The following is a 22,809-nucleotide window of genomic DNA, read 5'->3' on the forward strand; positions in this document are numbered from 1 at the left end:
GAGTTGTGATTGGATTTTTTTAAAATCCCATTTCTTTTGATAAAAAGCAATTAAAATATCAATAACATACTAAACATGAGAATTTCTTAAATAAAATTTCAAGGGAGAGAGGGGGTGAGAGTTTCTTTCTCTCTCTTACTCCCTTCGAAGAAAAGTACTGAATTGCCGAACTCTGACAGGTAACAATCATGATATATAACTATGGATGTCTGTATATATGCTTTGCATGATTTCCTGTATTGTCATCAATGTAGCAGTTTGTATGTAGCTCGATGTATGTCTAAGAGTTTATTGGTGGGATTTCAGAGCAGCTTGATGGTTCCCTGTCATCTGTTGACAGATCCCTAGAATCTGCGAGGACATGGCTCTTTTGTGTATGTGTATTTGCTTCCTCTTATTATGGTGGACCAGGTCCTGGAAGTCATTAAGAGATGATATAGTCGTGCTCTCAGTAGGTCTACATGTCTGTAACGGAACATAGAGTGGGATACCTATATCAGAGTATCCAGACCGTAACACAGACTGTTGTTCTAACACTATTTCATTTATGTAACAGTCTGAGCAAAACCCTCAAAATGTGAACTTCGAGACTTGAGTACTTGGGTCCTCCATGGAGGAAACTTACAACCAATCAACAAGAAGTTGAGAGCTATCCAGAAGCACCAAGATGTAAGACAAAGAAGCAGGTTAGATCTTTCTTTGGTTTGATTGGCTATTATAGAGAACTTTTCCACTATTGCTGCTCCTTTAACTGATTTAACCAAGACAGGTGTTCCAAACAAATTTGACTGGAAACAAGAACACGATAATTCATTTAAGAGTTTAAAATCCATGTTGCTGTACAGTCCATGCAATTCTCAGATTACCAGATTTGTCGAAGCCATTCATCTTAAAAACCAATGCATCTGATCATGGAGTTGGTACCATGTTGATGCAGAAGAATGATACCCTGTTGCATATCCAAGCCTGAAGCTGCTAGACAGAGAACAATGTTATTCGCTTGTGGAATAGAAGTGTCTTGCAGCCGTAGGGGCCATACAGAAATTCCTGTCTTACTTTCATGGAAGAGCGTTTGATTTGGAGACAGATCATAGACCCCTAATGAACTCACAAAGGACTAAAGCTTCAAACAGCAGATTGATGAGATGGTCTCTTTTTCTACAAGTGTTCAACTTTAGAACTGAAGTTATGAGAGGTGTCCATAATATTGGAGCTAATTTTCTCAGTCATTTTGTTACTGACTAAGTTAGTGTTAAAAAGACCTTGTTTTCCATTTTTGTCACAAAATTGCATTTTGCAAGAGCACAGAGACAGATTTATATGTAATTTTCTTAAATATTAGTGGTATTTTTGTTCAAATTCGTATTCGGGGAGACTGTTTAATTTCTGGAGGAGTCTAGAAAGCAATTTTTTGCAAAATATATCGAAAGGTTTATTAGAGGAAGGACATAAAATCAGGAACCCACTACATTGTACATTAAATTTCTTCATGACAGCGTCCAAACTCGCACGGCCAGAAGAGTAAATGGGTTTTTGGGATAAACAGAAAGTTAATGTTTTTTAACATTAACAATATTCACCAAATTTTTTACCTTTTGACTTGTTTCTATTTCTAAACTTTAAAAAAAAACACCTTTCAGAAGGAAGAAACAAGTCCAGAAAATCATTTTAAATGATCTGCCATTTTCCAGTACACCAAGGGTCATACCCAAAAATGAGTTGTAAAAACAATCAGAAATTGGATAAAAATGTTAAAGACACGGGTTTTAATTAAAAGAGATAAATACGTAAAATCATGAAGACTAAATCATTGAAAATCCTCTTTTGCTTCTTTCCGAGCACCGATGTCATTATTCATTGAACAGCCCTCGTATACTCGTAGAACTTGTTTGATTAGTTAAGTTTGGTTAGTGTTTGTCAGATGAGGTCTTTATATAACCCATGCTGTGTGAACTTGGGTGCGTTAAGTCTCCCCTGCTGCGTGATCTTAGGATTCAGGGATGTTTGTAGCGGCGTTGAGAGCAAGCCCGTGGGGTACGGCAGTACAATTTTTATGTATAAAATGCTGCAGATCACTAACCAAAATTGTATATAAAGCTTTTGTATTGGACGGGAGTAATTGTTTACGTGGAGACTGGCTAAATGTAGGGACATGGTTGTCCGGTGGGGACAATATGAACAATCTGGTGGACCGTGGATGACGTTGGAAAGTGGTGTCAAACACTCGTGATAACCATGATTGAAGTTTTGGCCGATTTGATATTCATGGTACATATGTAAATAAATTAATTGTTAATTTTATGAATCTTTGTGTTTTTTAAGGTCTCCAAACATATTATTTGTTTTGGTTTGTAAATTCTAATTTAAATAATCTATTACAACTTGAGGTCAGTGGTGACAGTGTGTAAGAGGGACAGTTGAAAAGCGAGAACTGTTTGATAAATATTAACATTTAAGGTCTAGATCTAGTAAATTAAAAGGTGCCTTTCAGATCTATCAAATGATCGAATGATATTTAATATCAAAGTCCATAAAACAATACAAAATAGGAGCAGAGCAAACTCGGGATTGCGAAACATCAGAGGTGGGATCAGGTGTCATGGAGGAGTGAGCATCCCATGCTGACCGGTCACACCTGCCGTTTGCTCTTTGTCATGATCGGGCAATAAGGGAAAAATCAGTCGTCAAATCACTGTATAAATAATGGACTAACAATTAGTAAGAAAAGTCAGTGAGCATTTGAATCAGTGATAAATTTAATTTGCTGACAAGGTCATTGTATCGACCATAAAACTTACGAAATGATGACTTTAAACGAGACTGCTGATATTCTTGTTTTCCCCTTTTCGTGCATAAGATTTTGCAAAATTCTGCTTCATATGAATACAAATATAAGTTTGCTAATAACATGAATAACGGAGCGCAATATAAGAAGTAAATTCCTTTACGACTTTACGACCCTAACCCTAACCCTAACTTTGGTATTGACTACTGTTTTTTTTGTTCTAAGGCGGTTAAAGCGTACATGTAGCATGTTATTATCAAATTTCGTTCAAAGTATTGCATAAAAAATTAAGACAAAGTTGACAATCATGAAGAATAGGAAATTTTGATACAAAATTTGTTTTGTGTTACAAAATAATTAACTTCGTTTTAGAAATTGTTCAAACGATACGTAGAGTATGCTCTTGCTCAACCATTTCACACTATAAATCATAGAAGTTGTTACTTGTAGAATGTGGACAAATATTGCCTAATCTCTTTCAACAGCACATCAATTTTACTAGTATTATTATTTTACTTACAGCCAGGTGGGTGTTGCCATGATCAAATATTTCCTGTAAACACGATGATTCTATAAAAGGAAAGAAAATTCCCTTTAACTTTGTTTGAAGTTGGTATAGTAAAATTCAATATATATTGTATATTGTACATAAACACATTATATTTGTTTACAGTTTTTTTTATGTAACACAGTATCAAGACTAGTAGTACTGTGTGTACTGAGCTCACTAAATGAAACACCATGCCTCCCATATGACTTAAAATTGTAAAGTCTATGCTTTGCACTGGGAGACAAGAAATAAATGTCAGATCAAAAAGGAAAATAGAACGTGCACAATGGTATTATGTAATAAAGAATCTGTGAAATTATTATTTAATTTTATTTATTTGCTTGGGAGAAGTTATGGATAAGAGATGGCTACATTTCAATATTATAGAAAGAATGGTCATGTTTATGCTTTGCTAAGGGAATTCCAAAATATGTATCGCATCAAAAAGTGAAAAAGGAGTTCACAATGCAAGTAGATAACAAATATTTTGTAGAAGTATCATCAAATTTCATTCGGCAGTTTAAGTGGAGTTGTGGAAAAAAGGTGGATACCTCAAATCGTAACAGACGGACGGACGGGTATACAGACAAACGGACAGCTATACAGACGTAAGGACATCCCAATCACTATATACCATCCCAGTTCTTAAGCAATGGCATAATAAATGCAGATCTACGTGGTATTCTTTTGGGGAGGATGGCAGAAGGGTTAGTGCGGGTAGATTAATACCAAGCAGCCCAGGAGCTAATTCGGGTTCAGCTGCTAAAACTCTAACGTAATCATGACACTTTATTTCAGTCTAATGGTTCACCTTATCAACCATGAGGTTAAATTTATGGAACATCAAATTACCATTCATTTAAGTATTTGAATCGATCTTAAATTAATTATAACTATCTTCCAATTACTAATTCATATCTTAAAATAAATTAAAGATGTGTTGAATTCAGACTTACCAAACTTGATTTTATTTAGATAGGTACGGTCAATTTGACAATAGATTGATTGTAATTGTATTTTTTAAAGATAGATACAAATGCCATAAGTTAAAGATAGGTAAAAGTGTTTCAGAGATAGTTGCAATTGAGTTAATCATTTCTTTAATTATAGAGATACTGACAATAACAACTACTCCCCATAACAAATGTGTTGTACAGTTTCCTTTCTTGTTCAAAACGCAACGTCAGGGGGAGCTTTCATTATTTTTAATGGGCATAGGAATTGAGCCCATGTATAATGGATTTGTACCTATATTCAAATCTATTGCAGATATGTTTGTGTCTTAAAATCAATGGTAACTATCTTTGATTACATCTAAATGATATTTATGTTTATATAAATCAATTTTACCTATTTTCAAATTAATGGGAGATAGATCTATAATTCAATTGAATTTATCTTTGATTGAATTGAAAAGTGTAATTTCGTCAAAAATAAGTGCATTTTATTTGAATCTAGTCTTAATCAATTAAAGAAAGGAATGATTATTTACCCTTATCTTTAATTCAGTTGTACCTTTCTTTAATTTATTTGTATCTATATTTAATTCATTTTGAGGTTCATTATATATAATTTTGAAGACATGTTCAATTTTTGGGATATGTGCACATTTAGTGTTCCGTTTAAAAAAGGGAAAAGGGGTTAAATTTTAGAAGTCATTTAAAGACTAATATCTTAATATCTAAAGACTAATTAATTAAAACATGAAATTTATTAAACAAGGAATTAACTGAAACACGTATGACCCTCCTATAAGTATAGCATATTGAGATAACCTACCTTAACCTTGCTTCCAAATCATACTGCAATACTTCTACATCAGACTAAATTTAAATTGTGTCCCCTTTTATTCTATTGGATTGCCAAAAATAAACTTGAGAAAATTTTAATTAAGTGTTTTTAAATTTAGAATATTGCATTTTTAACCTTATAAGGAAATCATAAGTTTAACATTTCTTGTTAAAAAAAGATGCCTTGTAATGTTTCTAGTGTGAATCTGTATGAGTTGGACCCTGATAGTTATTCATAAATACTTAACCGATAAATTAAGAAAGCAAAAACGGAAAAAATACTTAATATTTGTACAAAGCCCGACAAACCCTTGAAATACTAAGATAAATACAGGGAAGAAGACAGAGTGGAAAAACGATGAAAATGTAAAAACAAAAACTTCAATTTTTTTTTATTTTCAGTGTTTCTTTGTCTTTATCTGAATTTATCCCTATAAATTAAACAACTTCTAAGCAGAATGTAAAGAGAGAATTTTAATTTGTTAAAAATTCATTCTGTTTTTGTGTAATAGCATTTTTAATTCACTAAAATTAATTCTTGCTAAAATTAAAATCCTGGATTTTAATGACAGCTCGCAGATCGCTTAATTTACGTATCGCTATAATTTCCACTTGGACGGTATAATTCAACCCTCGAATTATTGTATTCTATCATTCATATATACATTATGTATTTTCTCTTTTCCTTTTCACTCAAAATTCAAAAAACCATAGTCGACCATCGGATAACCAGTCAAGTAAACCTTAAACCTATTCAACTAGAGATAAAGCTGTTTCCCATACTTATACTTCTTTTTTCATCTCTAACACCCCTTTTTATGAAGAGAAGTCATATCCTGCTCAACATAGTGTTGCTTGATACTTTGGTGCTCCACAATACCGCATAACGTCACAAATTTCGAAAAGTCTACTTAAGGGGGATGTACGGCCACTTTTAGTGCAGTGAGAGCAAAATGTAAACATTTCTTCAAATGGCTAAAATACATTATATTTTGATCAAATTTTAAGTCTTTTTGATAAAGATACAATAAATATGCATAACCGAATGCATGTTGTGCATATATAATCTATACTTTTGCAGAAAAATGCTTTTGATATGCACCTTAGAACTGCGCAGCTACAGAATTCAGCAGAGCCTTAAAAAATCCAAAAAAATATGCAAACTGTGCATTAATGTTCTCTCTACAACCATTTGTTGAGAAAATGTCTAAATTTTGCACTTTTAAATGATAATGTCAAGTTCAAAACAAGATACCATTATCTTCAAAAAGAGTGTAAAGAACCATGAAAGTAGTTCATGGATAGCAGCAAGTGGTCTATTTTTAGCACAGAATCTTGTTTCCCAGACCTCTTCTTAATATGGAGGGGCATAACAATCTTTAAATGTAGAAGAGAATTACAGTTGCAAAATATTCCAAATAATATATGAACACTTTAAAAAGAGGAAAGGTGTTATAGTGTGGCTTGAAGTAATTTATTTAGTATTATTATCGAACAGTTGTTATATAGTTTACGTATTGATATAAAAAAAATTTAAACTCTTTGATTCCAGGTAAGGAAAAATGAGCACCATCAAAGTTAAAAATTAAGAATTTGTAAGTTTGCCACAGATAAATTATATTATCTATTTAAATTTAATTATCCACAATAAGACACAGAGAAATTAGACACATAAAATTGATACGAATGACCTTGTTTTAGTACCTACTAGTACGAAGCGTTATCAAAAATTTCGCTAAATATCTCTATATCTACAAAACCACAGTTCACATTAGATAGCCAAACACAAGTTCTATAAATAGCATATGCTGAAGTTTTGATCCTTGTTTGTGATGTCAATCTGAAAATGACGTCATTAATCAGGTACTTTTGACGAAAAATGGTTGTCTCAGTGGAACTCGTGGCACGTGTATAAGAATTTGTTCATGTGAAGCAGTTTATTTAAATGGCGTCCTATAATTTCAATCAATGATTGGATATCGTTTTAGTGAAGGAAGGCAGATGGTCAATATGATACTTGTTATGTTGCCGGGTGAAAGCAAGTTTACAAAGGGATGTGTTTTTAATAAAGCAATATGCTATCAAAGACCTTCAATTAAGCATTGAATTCATATTTTTGGCTGTCTTCGGTCCTATAACACACCTGGCCGTGCCGACAAATTGAATACCGCGCGTTAGCGCGGTATGATAAATTTGTCCGCACGGCCAGGTGTGTTATAGGACCGAAGACAGCCAAAAATATGAAATCAATGCTTATATTTACATTCTCTAATTTTCCTTCTTCATAATTGCTTATTTTGTTAATCTTTAATGTGAATTTAGCGCCCTTCAAAACTGCCGTGGTTAATAGATGTAATAGCCGTTTGTGACGTCAAATGACGTTAAATGACGTTGCAAAGTTAAATTACGCAAACAAACATTGCGAGGAAAAAAAATGACAAATTTATTTTTAACGCGCATTACGTTAATTTTTACGTTAATTTTTTAGGGTTATAGTTTTTCATTAAAATGAAATAAAACATTTTACATTTTGGTGTTCCTAGAGTATTGAAATTGCATATAGTTCCTACTTTGTATTTTAACGCGCGGTGACAAGGTTTCGCGTGTGTTATAGAAATTTGGACGTCGTGGATTTCTAATGGATTTCATAAGGAAAATTACACTGAATGTAAATATTTTAAATTTCACACTTTGAAAAATATTTCAATATTTCAACAATAATATAAATATCAAACACCTAAGATATTGTTTACTTTTTGATCACGGTGAGATCACCCTTCGTATACTGTGTCAAATAAACATGCATTTATAATTTTCATTACAGAGGAGCAATAGTTGAAAAGGCATGAAATCATTTAGAGTGGGTTAGGAGATTTAATGAATAATTGTTTTTTTTTTTCTATTTGCCCATATTTTCAAAATTACAATTGTACAAAGTAAAGAGAAAAAAATCAACATATAAACATCTTTAAAATGATGTTTGGTGGTCCTCCCAACTCAGGGAAAAATTATTGGGTCCGTATTTATAGGTGAGAAAAAAATCCTTAAAATTTAAACAGAATTGTTGACGGAAGAAAAAGAAAAAAATATCGTGTAGTGGAATTATAAAAAAAAAATGAGTCGGGTCATTTCTAGGCAATAGATCGGGATATAGGGCAACCAAATATTTTTATAACAAGTGGTATTATAAGGCTAGTACATGTTCCATCAATACTTAGTAATACAATTAATTTAAAAATTTGACACTATTTTGAAGAACAAACATAGGATTTTCGGGGGAGGGGGGGGGGGTTTAGCACTCACTTTTTTTGCCATGATAGACATAGCATATATGCAATGGACCTTTCTTTGCAAACATTGTGCTCGCTTCTAAATATCATAGAAACAACTCATATTTTATCAAGATTTGTATGTTCAATGAGCGAGAGCTTACAACGTTGTCAACATAATGAGACATGATGCGTTTTTGTGTCCAAACATTACTCCGTACAATGTGTGGGTCATAATGCAAACATTCTAGCTATTTATGTGAGGTGCCTGAAGGATATCCTATAACTGCATATTTTTTCTATCTAACTTCTAAACAAAATAGACATATGTACCAACTTTTCGAATATAAGACATGTAATTACAATTTATTTTTCATGCACTGCATATTGTTTTACATTTTCAAATTAAATGCTAAGCATCCTCCTTGCAGTGCCCCATTTGAAAATAACTTCTATCGCCACAGAAAAAAGACCCACCGTAAACACATATGTTTAGGACATTTTTATCTTTTTTCCTGAGTTTTAAAGAAACCAACAAATTATCAAGACTTGTTCCATAAAAATTACATATGATCATGTTAATAAACGGATTTATCCACAGCAGATATATGCACATGTCAACCATGTGCTTAGTGGAATAATATTAAACAAGGAATTTCGAGTTGTAAACAGAACAGTTTTTCCCGATTTGCTGGAGTGAGGTTAAAATCGCGTTTTTTCATTAATCAGACGATGCGATGCAACAAATAAAAGTAGTAAGTAATATTATCTAATGATTATTACTTAGTAATTTCTTGTCTTGATGTAATTATGGTTGCATTTATTCTAAAATCATTTTTATTCGAACTCTGTGTGACAGAGGAATGGCGGACCAAAATAAACACATGGCCTCAGGAAGACACCCATATGAAAAATCAAATTTTCAAGAATTATGGATACTGACAAGAAAAAAAACGAAACAAATGGTTGTAGCCATATTATCAATGAATCAAACTAACTCCATTCTCAATGCATTTTTCATCGCATGAATGCTGTAGCTGCCCAGTTCTAACATGATTAATTTTCTTCTAATTAAGACAAAATAAACTTAATTGTTTACTAATTTTGGTCTCTAACAGTAGGTAATTAGTGCATTAGCACTTTGAGTAACTTTGGGCTAGTTTAGTAGAGTATTAAGCGCATTCTTGGTATTTCTTAGTTTACACCAGACTAGATCCAATATGGCTTGTACATCCCCCTTAAGAGTACATGGAACTTATCGTCGTATATTTTGCATTAATGATGTCAAGTAAATGAATTTTAATAAACATGTATTCACCACTTTGAGTTCTTATGTTCTTATGTTCCTATGGATGTAATGACAATGTCGATAGTGTAGGAAATCTAACAAGCCCACAGTGTAATAATGTAAATGTGATGGGACTTTTTAACAATACTCAGAGACGTAAGCGTAGTCATGGACATCGTTCGTACAATAAACCTGCAATACACGACGTCTCTTTTGATTCATTACTACCTTATGTAAATCAACAGTTAGGTCTACATCATATTCGAACCAAACTTTACTCTGTCCCTTTGAAACTCTTAAATAGTCTTCTTGAAAAGACCAAGGAACATCCAAATTTAGATTCCTCGACACCTGAATATAGGCTCGGTTCTGTGATTATGGATATTGCACATCATAGGCTTTTTAAACCCGCACGTTTCACGGAAGAAAATGCAGCTAAAACAATCCGTCTTTTCCTTAAACTTCAATATGCCAATAAAGGAATTGACGCGGTAAATATTAGTAATATTCTTAATCACAAAAGGGTCCAGTCTTATATTCCACCATATTTCAAGTTAAAGACTACGCCTTGTATTTCCTACAAATATACATCGACCATTGCTTCCAAACTTTTCAATTACAAAAATACTTTACATGGCCTGGATATCGACTATCTGAAAAATAATCCCCTTTCGTGTTCATGTTCTTCTTCGCCCTATAACTATAGTCCTGCTGGACACGTTATTACAGGTGACGTAAATATAGTTCGTAATGAGGACCTTAGATCACTTATTTTAAAAGGTCCTAAATATAGGGAACCCCGATCCTTCAACTGGCGTCAGAATTTCATAAATATTATGGATTCTGTTGAAAATTACGCCAGACGAAGAAGACATTGACACCTTGTCAGAATGGATTAAATGTATCAGATCCATGTTAAAGTCACGTATTAAAAGATTGAGGGGCAAAATGAAAACCATCTATCCTTCTGTGTTCAATAAACCAGAAGTGAAAAAAGAATTAGATAGATTACACGATCAGTACGTACTGGTTCCTGCCGACAAAGCAGGTAACAACATTGTCTTCGTTTGTAAGGCTCATTATATTAATTGCATTTTAGAAGAACTTGGATTTAATTCTACGAGTGGTAATCCTACTTATACATATACTACTCTTTCTAAGGAAGAAATTCTTCAAAATCACCTGTCAGTTTTGAATACTTTTAAAATTCCACAGAGCCAAAATGAATTTGAACTACATTATATATATTGGATTCCGAAACTTCATAAGAATCCTTACAAACAAAGATACATTGCAGGTTCCAGTAAATGTTCAACCAAGCCTCTTTCGTTACTTCTCACTAAAATATTGACAGTAGTGAAGGAAAAACTTCAAGAGTACTGTACAACTATATATTCAAGAAGTGGTGTAAATCAGATGTGGATACTTAAAAATTCTAAAGAACTTTTGGACAATTTGAAATCACAAGACTTTACAAATCACAAGACTTTACAAAAATCAACAGCATAAAAACTTACGACTTTTCAACTTTATACACAACAATTCCGCACGACAAATTAAAATCCAGGCTTTTTGATATCATTGACAGCTGCTTCTTCAACAAAAATGGAACTCGTAAGTTTACTTACCTCGTCATTGGTCATTTGAAAAATTATTTTGTTAAAACAGATTCTGATTGTACACATAAGTACTCTGAAGTTGACATCAAGAAGATGCTTGAGTTTCTGATTGATAATATCTATGTGGTTTTTGGAGACCAGGTATTCCAACAATCTATTGGAATTCCCATGGGTACAAATTGCGCTCCGTTATTAGCAGACTTATTTTTATATTCATATGAAGCAGAATTTATGCAAAATCTTTTGCATGAAAAGAAAAAAACACTTGCTGTGGCCTTCAACTCGACATTTAGATATATCGACGACGTATTGTCAATTAATAATGATAATTTCCATTCCTACGTCGACACGATATATCCTGGTGAGCTTGAGACAAAAGATACCACAGAGTCCAACACATCTGCTTCATACTTGGATATTTTACTTGAAAAAGACACAAATGGTAATCTAACAACCAAGCTATATGATAAACGTGATGACTTTAACTTTTCTATCGTCAACTTCCCTTACTTATGCAGCAATATACCTTCATCACCTGCATACGGAGTATTTATATCTCAGTTGATTCGATACGCAAGAGCATGCTCTACGTATGAACAATTTCTTAAACGAGGTAAATTATTGACAAGCAAGTTGATGAAACAAGAATATCAACAGTCTCGTTTAAAGTCATCATTTCGTAAATTCTATGGTCGATACAATGACCTTGTCAGCAAATACAATTTATCATTGAATGAAATGCTGACTGACGTTTTTCATACCAATTGTTAGTCCATTATTTATACACTGAATTGACTACGGACTTTTTCCGTTATTTCCTGATTATGACAATGAGCACACGGCGGGTGTGACCGGTCAGCAGGGGATGCTCACTCCTCCATTTCACCTGATCCCACCTCTGATGTTTCGGAGGTCCGTGTTTGCTCTGCTCTTGTTTTGTGTATTTGTTTAATGGACGTTGAGATTGAATACTGTTCGTTATTTCCATATCCTTATATATGTAGGCATTTTTTAACATTACATTGCCGTATAGCCTGATAGCAAAGAAAACTTCATTAAAAATGCTATTTGTAAAAGTCAAACAATCGTCGTGCGCCGACCACCTATATGTAACATCCTGTAAATGCTGTTTTTATATGCAAATGACATCACAGGCCTAAAATATTTTGTCAAAATATTGTTATGGGTCAGAATTACCCTAAATGCCAGCAAAGATCAATAACACAATTTAAACTTAACAATACTTTATTTACAGTAATATATAATAAGTATATGAAACATAAAGTACAGACTAAGCAAGAATCTAAAAATACATACATCAGAGTGTCTGTTGCTGCACACAATGTCCCAGTGAAAATATATATCACAGTCTCTTTATACACTTACGAAGGCTGTTCAATAAATAATGCCCTCGGTGCTCAGAAAGATTGATTGATTGATTGTATACTGTTTAACATCCCTCTCAAGAATATTTAACTGATATGGAGACGTCACTATTGCCGGTGAAGGGCTGCAAATTTGGGCCTTTGCTCGGCACTCTGGGCCATTGAGCAGGGAGGAATCTTTATCGTGCCACACCAGCTGTGACACGGGGTCTCGATTTATACGGTTTCATCCGAAGGACCGACCCATTTAGTCGCCTTTTACGACAAGCAAGGGGGTACTGAGGATCTATTCTAACCCGGATCCCCACGGGGATGCCCAGAAAGAAGCAAAAGACACTTTTCAAAGATTTATTCTTTATGATTTTACTAATTAATCTCTTTTTAATAAAATACATTTCTGTAACATTTTTTATCCAATTTCTGATCGTTTGTAGAACTCATTTTTGGGTATGACCCTCTGTATACTGGAAAATGGCAGATCCAATCATTTCCCGAACTTGTTTCTTTCTTCTGAAAGGTATTTTTTCCAAGTTTGTAAATAGAAACAAGTCAAAGGGTCAAAGTTCTTTCAAATATTGTTAATGTGAAAAAACTTTAAGTCTCTGTTTATTCCGAAAACCCTTTTACTCTTCAGAACATGTGGGTTTGGACGCTGTCTTGAAGAAATTCAATGTAGTGGATTCCTGATTCTGGGTCTTTCGTCTAGTAAATCTTTTGATTTTTTGGCTAAAAAAATGCTTTCTTGGCTCCTTCAGAAATTAAACTGTCTCTCCGAATACGATTTTGAACAACATTACCACTAATTGTTAAGATAATTTCATAAAAATCTGACTTTGTGTTCTTGCATACCTGTGCACTTTTCAGACATTTGCAGTTTTTATCAAGTACACTTTATGGTAAATTTTGTATTTAGGCTTTAAATCAATAGATTCATGTTCCAATATCTGTGGATAAGTACAATATATTACTGATATTTTAAAATAATTGTTAACAATTTCGTACACAATGTCATTTTCATTTATTTTTCAAAATAAAGGGTGACCTTTGAGTATCAAGCTTTTTTACCGCCAAATGTTTCTTAAATAAAATGTAAAATGTGATGTCTCTCAAATTTTCTATGTGTCTCAAAGTCAATCATACATCATCAAATATTATTTGTTGAAATTTGGCGAACAGTACATAAGTTGTTATAATTTTTGTTGGCAAGGAGGGTACCCATTTTTGATGCCCATTATATAATTTTTTATCATTGAAATCCACTTGCTAATTTGTCTATAAAACAGGCATCGGTTGCTGTAAATGTCACATATTTCAGTTAATATTTCTTTGGAATGTTTAACAAGTTTTACAGAAGCTTTAATGAAGCTTTTATTTTCACTCTAGTTTACTGATGCTTTACCATTCATTTATTATGCAGTGTCTCGAAAAGCCTTTGTTTTCCAGCTTCTCATGATGAAACTATGTGATGAAAAGTGGTCATATAAACTGTTATTAAATCACAAAAGATTCAATAATGAGAGAAAGTCAAATTAAATGTCATATGATATCTGTTATATATGTCATATAGTTCAGGACATTATTTATTGAACAGCCCTTGTATACATCAACGTTACTTATACAACAATGATTTTCTATGCTTCGAATTGATAGGGTATTTATACAGTAATAGAAATCTAGAATATTCTAGAAAGTGTTAAAACATGATATTACTGGAACAATCTGTACATACACAAAATTTAAGAATGTTCTAGATCAAATGACCAAACATGTTGACCACTCTGGAATGTTCAAGAAACTTATAGCTGACATGAATTCTTAAAAGGCATTAGTTTTCATCTTTGTACGACTTACTGCATTCCTGTACGCCCTTGTGTGCCATATTTCTTCGATTCCTCCATATTTTATCGAAGATTTTTGGCCACCCGTACCTGCTATATGTAGCGTTGTAGAATTGTTTCACTTGAGTGATTTTCTAGCCTGGCTGTAGATATGTACATTTAGAAGTCAATACACTGACCAAATACATGTTTTAAAAGTAAGAATTCAACAACAAATAGAACTAAACCGAGAATTCAATTATTTTTGAATGTATTTGCTGCAATATAGAAAACACACGAACACAGAATACATTCATGTACAGCAACAATCCATGGAGGTCGAGAAAACTCGGAAAACGCAGTGATAAAACATTTACCTGAATACTGCTATCCTTACTGGCATGTCGAAAGAATTATCCTATTTTACTTTTATTGAAAAATGCAACTCAGAAGTCATGTAATCCATTGCTAACTCAACAGTAAAAGATGCTTGGACACACGTAGACCATGCCGATCATTTTATTTGGTCAGGGAAAATATCAAAGGTTGTAAGCTCTGTGGGGTTGATTGAAAATAATTTAATATAAATAAAATAAGTATTTTTTTTTCAAAACTAAACATTACTCTTGTCTGTAAATGTTGCAAATAGAATTAATGATTACATGGTTTAACTTCATTTAATTTATAATAAAGCATGCATTATTACGAATCATTCACCTTTTGGAGATTTTTTTTCCTGTGATAGGAGGGGGTGTAATATTGATTGATTGATTGTATATTGTTTAACGTCCCTCTTGAGAATTTTTAACTCATATGGAGACGTCACCGTATGCAGGTGAAGGGCTTCAAATTTAGACCTATACTTGGCACTCAGGGGGTGTAATAAAACATGCATATTAACACTCTCATAAAAATAATTTAAGAAAAACGTCTGAAACAGATTGATATCTTTATGATTAATTATTATCAAATAAATACTCTGTATTGGCTTTATTAGACCTAATATAATTTTAATTAAAGTTATTTATAATTTTATACACAATGAATGAAAACATACACCCAAAAGTCAAAGTGCTGAAATTCCCAGAAAAAAATAAAGGAATTGTAATTTCCTTGTTATATGCACATCTATGCACATTGTGTCCTAAATATCTGCAAAATTTGACGAAATTTGTGCAGCTTTTTATGAGGAAATGCGCTTACAAACTGCTCATCTTTATAAGAAAGACATGGCCAAAATCTAAATGTAAAAGTGCTGAAATTCCCGAACAAATGAATTCGGAATTTCCTGGTGATGTGCAACTAGACACACATTGACACTTTTAAATATCTCGAAAGTTCGACAAAACTCTGTGCAGTGGTTTATAATCAGTTGCGCTGACCAAAAAAAAAAGGACTGACTGATGGCTCCAAAACATTATACCTTACGCAACTTATTGCGAGGGGTATAATAAACGAGTTTGACTCTGTGGTACAATGATAATGAAAATAGAATTTAATGTGAATCAAATTTCTAGACGTAAATAATTAATGATTACTAGAAAAAGCAGATAGAAAGAGAGAGCAAACCCCCCGTGAGAATTCCACATTTTACCCACAATTAGCTTTTAAAAAATTCTCTTGTCTGTTGTCCAGGCCCCAAGACCATAAACTGAGAACAGACTTAAGTCAAAATTTCAAAGCAATATAAGTTTTGAAATAATTTTGATAATAAAACAAGATTTTCATCATGATTTTAAATTTAAATGTTAAATAAAATTGCTAAATTTTAAGGAAATACATTAAAAAAAGCTCAAGATATTGAAAATCAAATTTTTGACTGAAGTCTATTCTCAGTTTATGGTCTTGGGGCCAGGTGCAGGTTCTACTCGTATACGTTTGAGCATAAGGGTCGGAATCGGGAGATGGCTTTTTTACAAATATATACTTACTTTAGACATTGAGCGTGGGTTTAGCCCCCCCCCCCCTCCCTCTCGCTTTCCACAGACAAGTCGCAGTATAGATAAAAAAAGAGGAGAGCGTTGGTGTTTGGAGAAAAATTTTGTTACGGAAGTTCGAACCTACCTTCCCCCTTTCCCCACACGAAATAGGATATTCGTGTTTTGGAAAAGGACATTTTCCCTTTTTTTAAGCTTGTCAGATTTTTGAATGTATAAAAAAATTCTTTACACTTAGCCCCCCTCCCCCACTTTCAATTTGCTTCCGAAGCCAATGCGTTTGAGAAGGTATTTGAGAAAGTTTCAAATGTACTCATTCCTGTGATGTATATTTCACTTTTATTATATCCTCCGCTTGAAAGGTGGGAGAGTATGTAGTAATAGTTATGTCCGTCCTTCGTTCTGTTACGCTTTGGGGTACCCATCTCTTATCCGGATCATATGCCTATCATTGCCCTAAGGGAGGTGAGAGAGAGAGAGAGAGAGAGAGAAAGAGAGAGAGAGTTCAGTATACAAGAGAGTAAATAAAAATTATTTTTGCACCCCCCTCCCCAGCCTAAAAAATCAAATGCTTAAATGTTAATCTGAACAGGGGATGGCATTTCTTCGTTTGTTTGTGTGTGAAAGAACGTATAGATCTATGTACACATAAAAAAAGTATTCTGGTTAACTGCTTTTAGGATTTGAAGTAAATAATTACCGTGCATCAAATTACTTGGTTTGGATTTGAGATTAGTACTAAAATAATCAGTTATAATTGACAAATGAATTTTGCGACGCAAACCAACTGCAGACTATATACATGACTTTGTATGGATGTATAAGTAGAAATACATGTACATATACAATTATTGCACAATTATATCCTCCCCCCTTTCAGCCGCGCAATACCACAACTTCTCTTTCCACTTGTGATATTTTTCCTAACCAAAATCTGATCAGCACGGACTAAGTGCTTCGCCGTGCTAGTGTGTACGGAGTAATGACAGTGTGTTTACTATTGAGCTTTTGTGGCGTTTATTTCTTTTTTACAATACACATTTCAATAAATGGAATTCAGGGTGTATATCACTTGACTTGTGCACATCTTCGATCCGATGTAGTAACCTTATTATCAGATATGGGCACATTTACAGTTTTCGAGGCGTTTTTTCGATATGCACCAATTGCATACGGGCTGCAAATCAGAGACGTTGGTTGTTTTGTTCCATTCAAATGATATAATTTCAAAATATCTTTGTAGAATTTACTGCTTTTTATTTCGAGTTTATTCTGCATAAATTGGCGCCCTGTAAAAATATGCACTCGTACATCTAAATTTCTCACCAAACTTTCATTATTTTCTTTTTAATTCAAATCAATAATTATTCAGAAATTTGATTATTGTATTGTTTACTATTCTGTGGTTTTCAATTGTCTTGATCTCCTCATGTGTTATCATATGCTTTACCATAGGAGATGTGCACAAGTCGATACCTAAAACCAAAAAATCATTCAAGTGTAACGAGCGTTTTGGGGTATATATCGTTACAATGAGACAAGGTATCTGAAAGAAATATGGCGGAAAACGACTATAGTTGCTATGAAACAAGTCGTACATAGATGAACATGTTGCGTTTTTAAGATTTCATGTCAGCTTCAATGTTACTAATTATTTACATAATGAAACAATACACTTATCACAACAATATCTAAAAGATAATTATCCAACAGCGAGCAAAAATTTATTACTTTTGGTAGAATAGCTTTTGAAATATTCAAAAGGTGCGCGTTTATCTTGGACAACCCTCGTACATAGATAATACAAATGTTTCGTTTAAGAAGTATTTTATTCATAATATACAAAGAGTACAATATGAATATGGATTGAACAGCAGGTCAAGGACCTATATTAGTTCTCTCCATTTGAGATCAAGGTACACATGGTACAATTAAATTACTGTACATATTTTAAGTTAAAAAAAAAACATGTATCATAAATTAATAATAAGGTCATACGCAACGTAGTTTGAACTTTTTGGGGTTCTTCCCTGGAGATGAAGAGTTCCACTAAAAGAAGGACCTGTGTTCAATATTTTTAATGTCTATATATGAATTTGTACACCTCTTCTAAAACAATTTTTGATGAATTAAAATCTGGAATTTATGTTTTATATTTTTTATACATTTTTATTTGAAAAATGCAAAAATTTTCAAAACTCGATATCTTTTCAAAAAATCTGGCAAGGCATGCCGATTTTTTGTCTATGAACATGTAATTATATTATAAGTTTAACTTTAGAATATCTTTGAAATCTATCAGTAGGTAAGGTACGTTGCGTATGTCCTTAAGAGAATTATAAAGAATACATCATTGAAGAAAAATTGAGGAGAAAAAATGCATAAGAAAACAATAACATAAAATTAAAAAAAAAGAAAAAAAATGATGAAAAAAAACAAACAAACAAAAAATTAAGTAATAAAGAATATGGAAAATAAGGCTCAGACTAAAATCTTTTAGTGTTTTTTACAAAATTATGAACTTAGTCAAAGAATAACATATTTTCTCTGAGAGATAACAATCATAACCATATAAAGCAAGGGTTCAGCGTCAAACAGCATTCTAAAACACAATTATGCAATGCTTCATGGTAGAATTTTGAAGGTGTTATCAAATAAAAATACTACAACAGACATTTTCAAAATTTTGTTCATTCTCCAATTAGTTGCCCCTTGAATTTTACATTTAAGTGTATGGGCAGTACATGTTTTATCAAAATATTATGAAAAGTGATTTGAACTGTAAACAAAAATCTTGGTAAAATTATGAGTAGCCTATACTTTAATTGAAATGCAAAATAAAAATAAATACTTTACTACAGATATTTTACTAAAAATGAAATTTTCTCCTTTTCATCATGGACAGATAATTCTTTAAAAACATTTTAAGTGCAACTTGGCCGGCTTCCTACACGTTACTTGTAATGTGAATTTGATTCATTTCACTTACATTGTTATTTAGTAATATCGATCCTTCCTTAAATATTGAATACCTTAAAGCTTGGCACACATAATTCACCAATGTTTTATACTCATTCATTGCCATTCATTTTATATCTTGAAAAAAAAAATGCCTTGATAAAGGCTTGTTAATTGTAATATATCACTTCACTTCTTCCATATGCATTGCCCGATGATACCCAGCATTCTCATTAATGTAACAGTTTGCAGTTCGTGAGCAGGACATTGTTCGAGTGATTGTTGATAAGCGTAAAATGCAGCCTGAAGATTTCCTGACATCTGCTGACAAATCCCCAAGATTTGCCATGATATGTCTTTTTTATATATAGATACATACTTTCTTTGACCATCTTCTATTAGTACCTGTAAATTATTTACAATTGTTTGTGATTTCACTGAGTCAGTATATCTTAGGCACAAGAACTCTATCATGTGTAACAGAATAAATGGTGGTATATTGCATGCCGGGTATTTATTCATTAAAGAACACTGTTGCTCTGGTTTTAACTCATTCATCCATAAGATTGAACTGTAAAACGTGACATCCCAAGCAACAACCTCTCTCATTATTTTCGACCAGGACAGTCCTTCCACAGCCGCGCTATACCTCTCTGGATCTACTTCTGATATATACATCACATATGGCTTTGCTAACTTATCTTTTGTCATTTCAATCACAGCTAAAGCTTTGTCGTACCTAAGAGTCTTGTAATAATACATAGCAATAAACAACATATCTGAAATACATCCAAACTTGGCGGCTAATCTGAGCAAACGACACGACAGTTTGTCAGTTAAGTACATTAGTTTGTTCATATTTTTATTTTTGTGTAATATAAAAGCAGCATGCTGAAATATGACGGCTGCATGTCTTTGCAGCATGACAACTTGAAACTGAGTCAGAGGTGTATGTAACAACCTTTCTAATGTATCCAGGTACCGTATACAGTGGTGAGCATTAAATAAGCAGAGATTAGAACCATTGCAGTAAACCTCATGAAATAGCTCTACATCAAACTCATATGTCCCAATCTGTTCATTCATACGAGCTGAAAGGGTTGGATTACAAAGGGAGATTATATTGGTGGACTTTATAGAGGGAATTTGTAGCAGAGATTCTAAACCTTTCTCATATAACCCATACAATTTAATGAATAAACTTGTTTGATCTCCTCCATTGATCCGTCCTAAAAACATGTTATTTTGTGGAATGAAGAAGTTAGGACAAACCCCCTCATATGTCCATTTAAGGATAAGTTTAAAACAAACCCAGAAACAATCCAAAAGATTGTTTGGACGCCAAAATGGCATTGTGTTTTGTTGAATCAACCAAAAAATAGCTGTCTTCATGTGATAAGAACACAGCAATTTATCGTTTTCATTACAATCACTATTTATTGCCTCTTGTAAGAACAGCTTAAGCAAACCATACGTTAAGAATTGACAGTGATTCATAGCACACACAAGTTTTTTCTCTGCCAAGGAGAAAGAAATTCTCCATTCAGTATCCCTATAATTTCCTAGTTTGTGTCCTATTGCTACAAAATGACATCCATTTCTAATGACGTCATGTACAACATGACGTTGTGGCCAAGAGTGACATCTGTTGATCCATGAAGTGGCGGAAGGAGGCCAAAAGTCACAGGCAAAACAGTACGCATAATCAAAGTCAGTATTCGTGTGCGTATGTTTTCTACTACACGGTCCATGTTCAGTGGTATTTGGACAATTATTTATGTACGTGACCCGTCTGCACATAGAACTAGATACATAGAATATATCATTTATTCTGATGCATGCAGAATTTATTTCTCGGTACTTTGGTGGTGTTAATAACTGAAGCAATGTGAATCCCGGAGGACTGTTGGAAGGATCAGCTAAAAGCAGTGATCGTTGACCGAATTTATACATATTAGTCTGCTTCAAGTTCCAGATCACTCGGTGGTCATTAAACCAGAACATTGTATCAACATCTGATCCCCTGAATCTGAAACCATCTCTCCTACTTCCACTTATCATCTCATTCATTCCATTACTCATTACTTGATTTACTATCATCTCGTGCAAGTCCATAATCTCTCTTCTCATGGTTACCACTTGTGAAGTCCCCACTATACGATACAATCCCTCAAATAAACAATTCGATATACATTCCGCACCACTGTCACTAAAAGAAAACAAATAACATGTTCAGTTCTTAGATTAAAAAAAATTGCCAATCGTTCTGCGTAATATTCAACAGAATCAATAAAATATCAAATATAAAAAATAAAAGAAAAATCATTAAAGAGCTTCTTCTCAAGAACAGAAAAAGCCATGATGATTCATGTTTATATGAAATCATTATCCTGGGGAAGGATGAAGCCACAATATATTTTAAATGACTTATGATTGATTGATTGTATATTGTTTAACGTCCCTCTCGAGAATTTTTCACTCATATGGAGACGCCACCACTTGCCTGTGGAGAGCTGCAGATACGTATACTGTCCCATACTCGACACTCAGAGCTATTGAGCAGGCATGGATCTTTTACGTGTCAGCACCTACTGTGACACGGGGCCACGGTTTACATGGTCTCATCCGAAGGACCGGTCTCCGCGTCCTACAGTTGGATTCGAAACTGCGACGTAAGAATTGACTTCTTACTTTGCGACCCTTGTTCAGCATCTCTTGTTCTGACAACAATATTCATACAAGTTCTCTTTAAATAAGTCATAGAGTTCATTGAAGATTGACCTGCTTTAAAAACATAAAGCTCGTCAATCATTTGATCAGAATGTATGTCAGATCCAGCATCCGAAGTAGGTTTCGATTGCCTATCCTTAGTTGCATCATCCATGCAAGAATTATCCAGGTAGGGCTTATAGTTACTTCGGAACAACTTAGACACTATTCTGCAAAATGTAGGTCAGATCTAGCATTCGAAGCAAGTCCAGTAGTGTCCATCCCTAGATGCGTCATTAAAGCAAGTTTGGTCCAGGTGGGTCTTATAGTTACTCAAGAATGGACCTTCTTCAAAAACTTTAACCTGGTCACTCATCTAGAAAATGTAGGTCAGATCCAGCATCCGGAGCAAGTATGGTAGTGTCCATCCCTAGATGCATCATCCATGCAAGTTTGGTCCAGATAGGGCTTATAGTTACTTGGGAATTGACCTGCTCCTAAAACTTGAACCGTAACACCGACGCCTAACCCTAACCCTGACCTCGTCGAGGTGAGCTAAGAAGTAGGATCACATTCAACAAACTTCCCTCCTGCTTCCAGAAAAAAGGTCTTTTTTCGATTTTGATATCCAATTCCAATGTAACTTTAAAACCTTATTTTGTCCCCCCTCTATCCTTAAGATTCATAATTTGTACTTTATGT

The 22,809-nt window shown here is 33.5% G+C and overlaps 1 protein-coding gene across 1 annotated transcript; it reads right to left on the bottom strand.

Annotated features, from left to right (window-relative positions):
* Window positions 1-288: 288 nt before the first annotated feature.
* On the bottom strand, window positions 289-21,528 carry LOC134240990 (uncharacterized). Its single transcript, XM_062723085.1, has 3 exons — window positions 19,804-21,528; window positions 626-788; window positions 289-536 (listed from the first exon to the last, which is right to left on the bottom strand). Exons 1-3 carry the CDS (start codon window positions 21,526-21,528, stop codon window positions 289-291), a joined length of 2,136 nt encoding a protein of 711 aa, XP_062579069.1.
* Between the last annotated feature and the right edge of the window lie 1,281 nt (window positions 21,529-22,809).

Source organism: Saccostrea cucullata, unplaced genomic scaffold, assembly GCF_032062105.1.
Source record: "Saccostrea cucullata isolate Sc308-1 unplaced genomic scaffold, CSIRO_AGI_Scuc_v1 ctg3082, whole genome shotgun sequence".
Classification (NCBI taxonomy): Eukaryota; Metazoa; Mollusca; class Bivalvia; order Ostreida; family Ostreidae; genus Saccostrea; species Saccostrea cuccullata.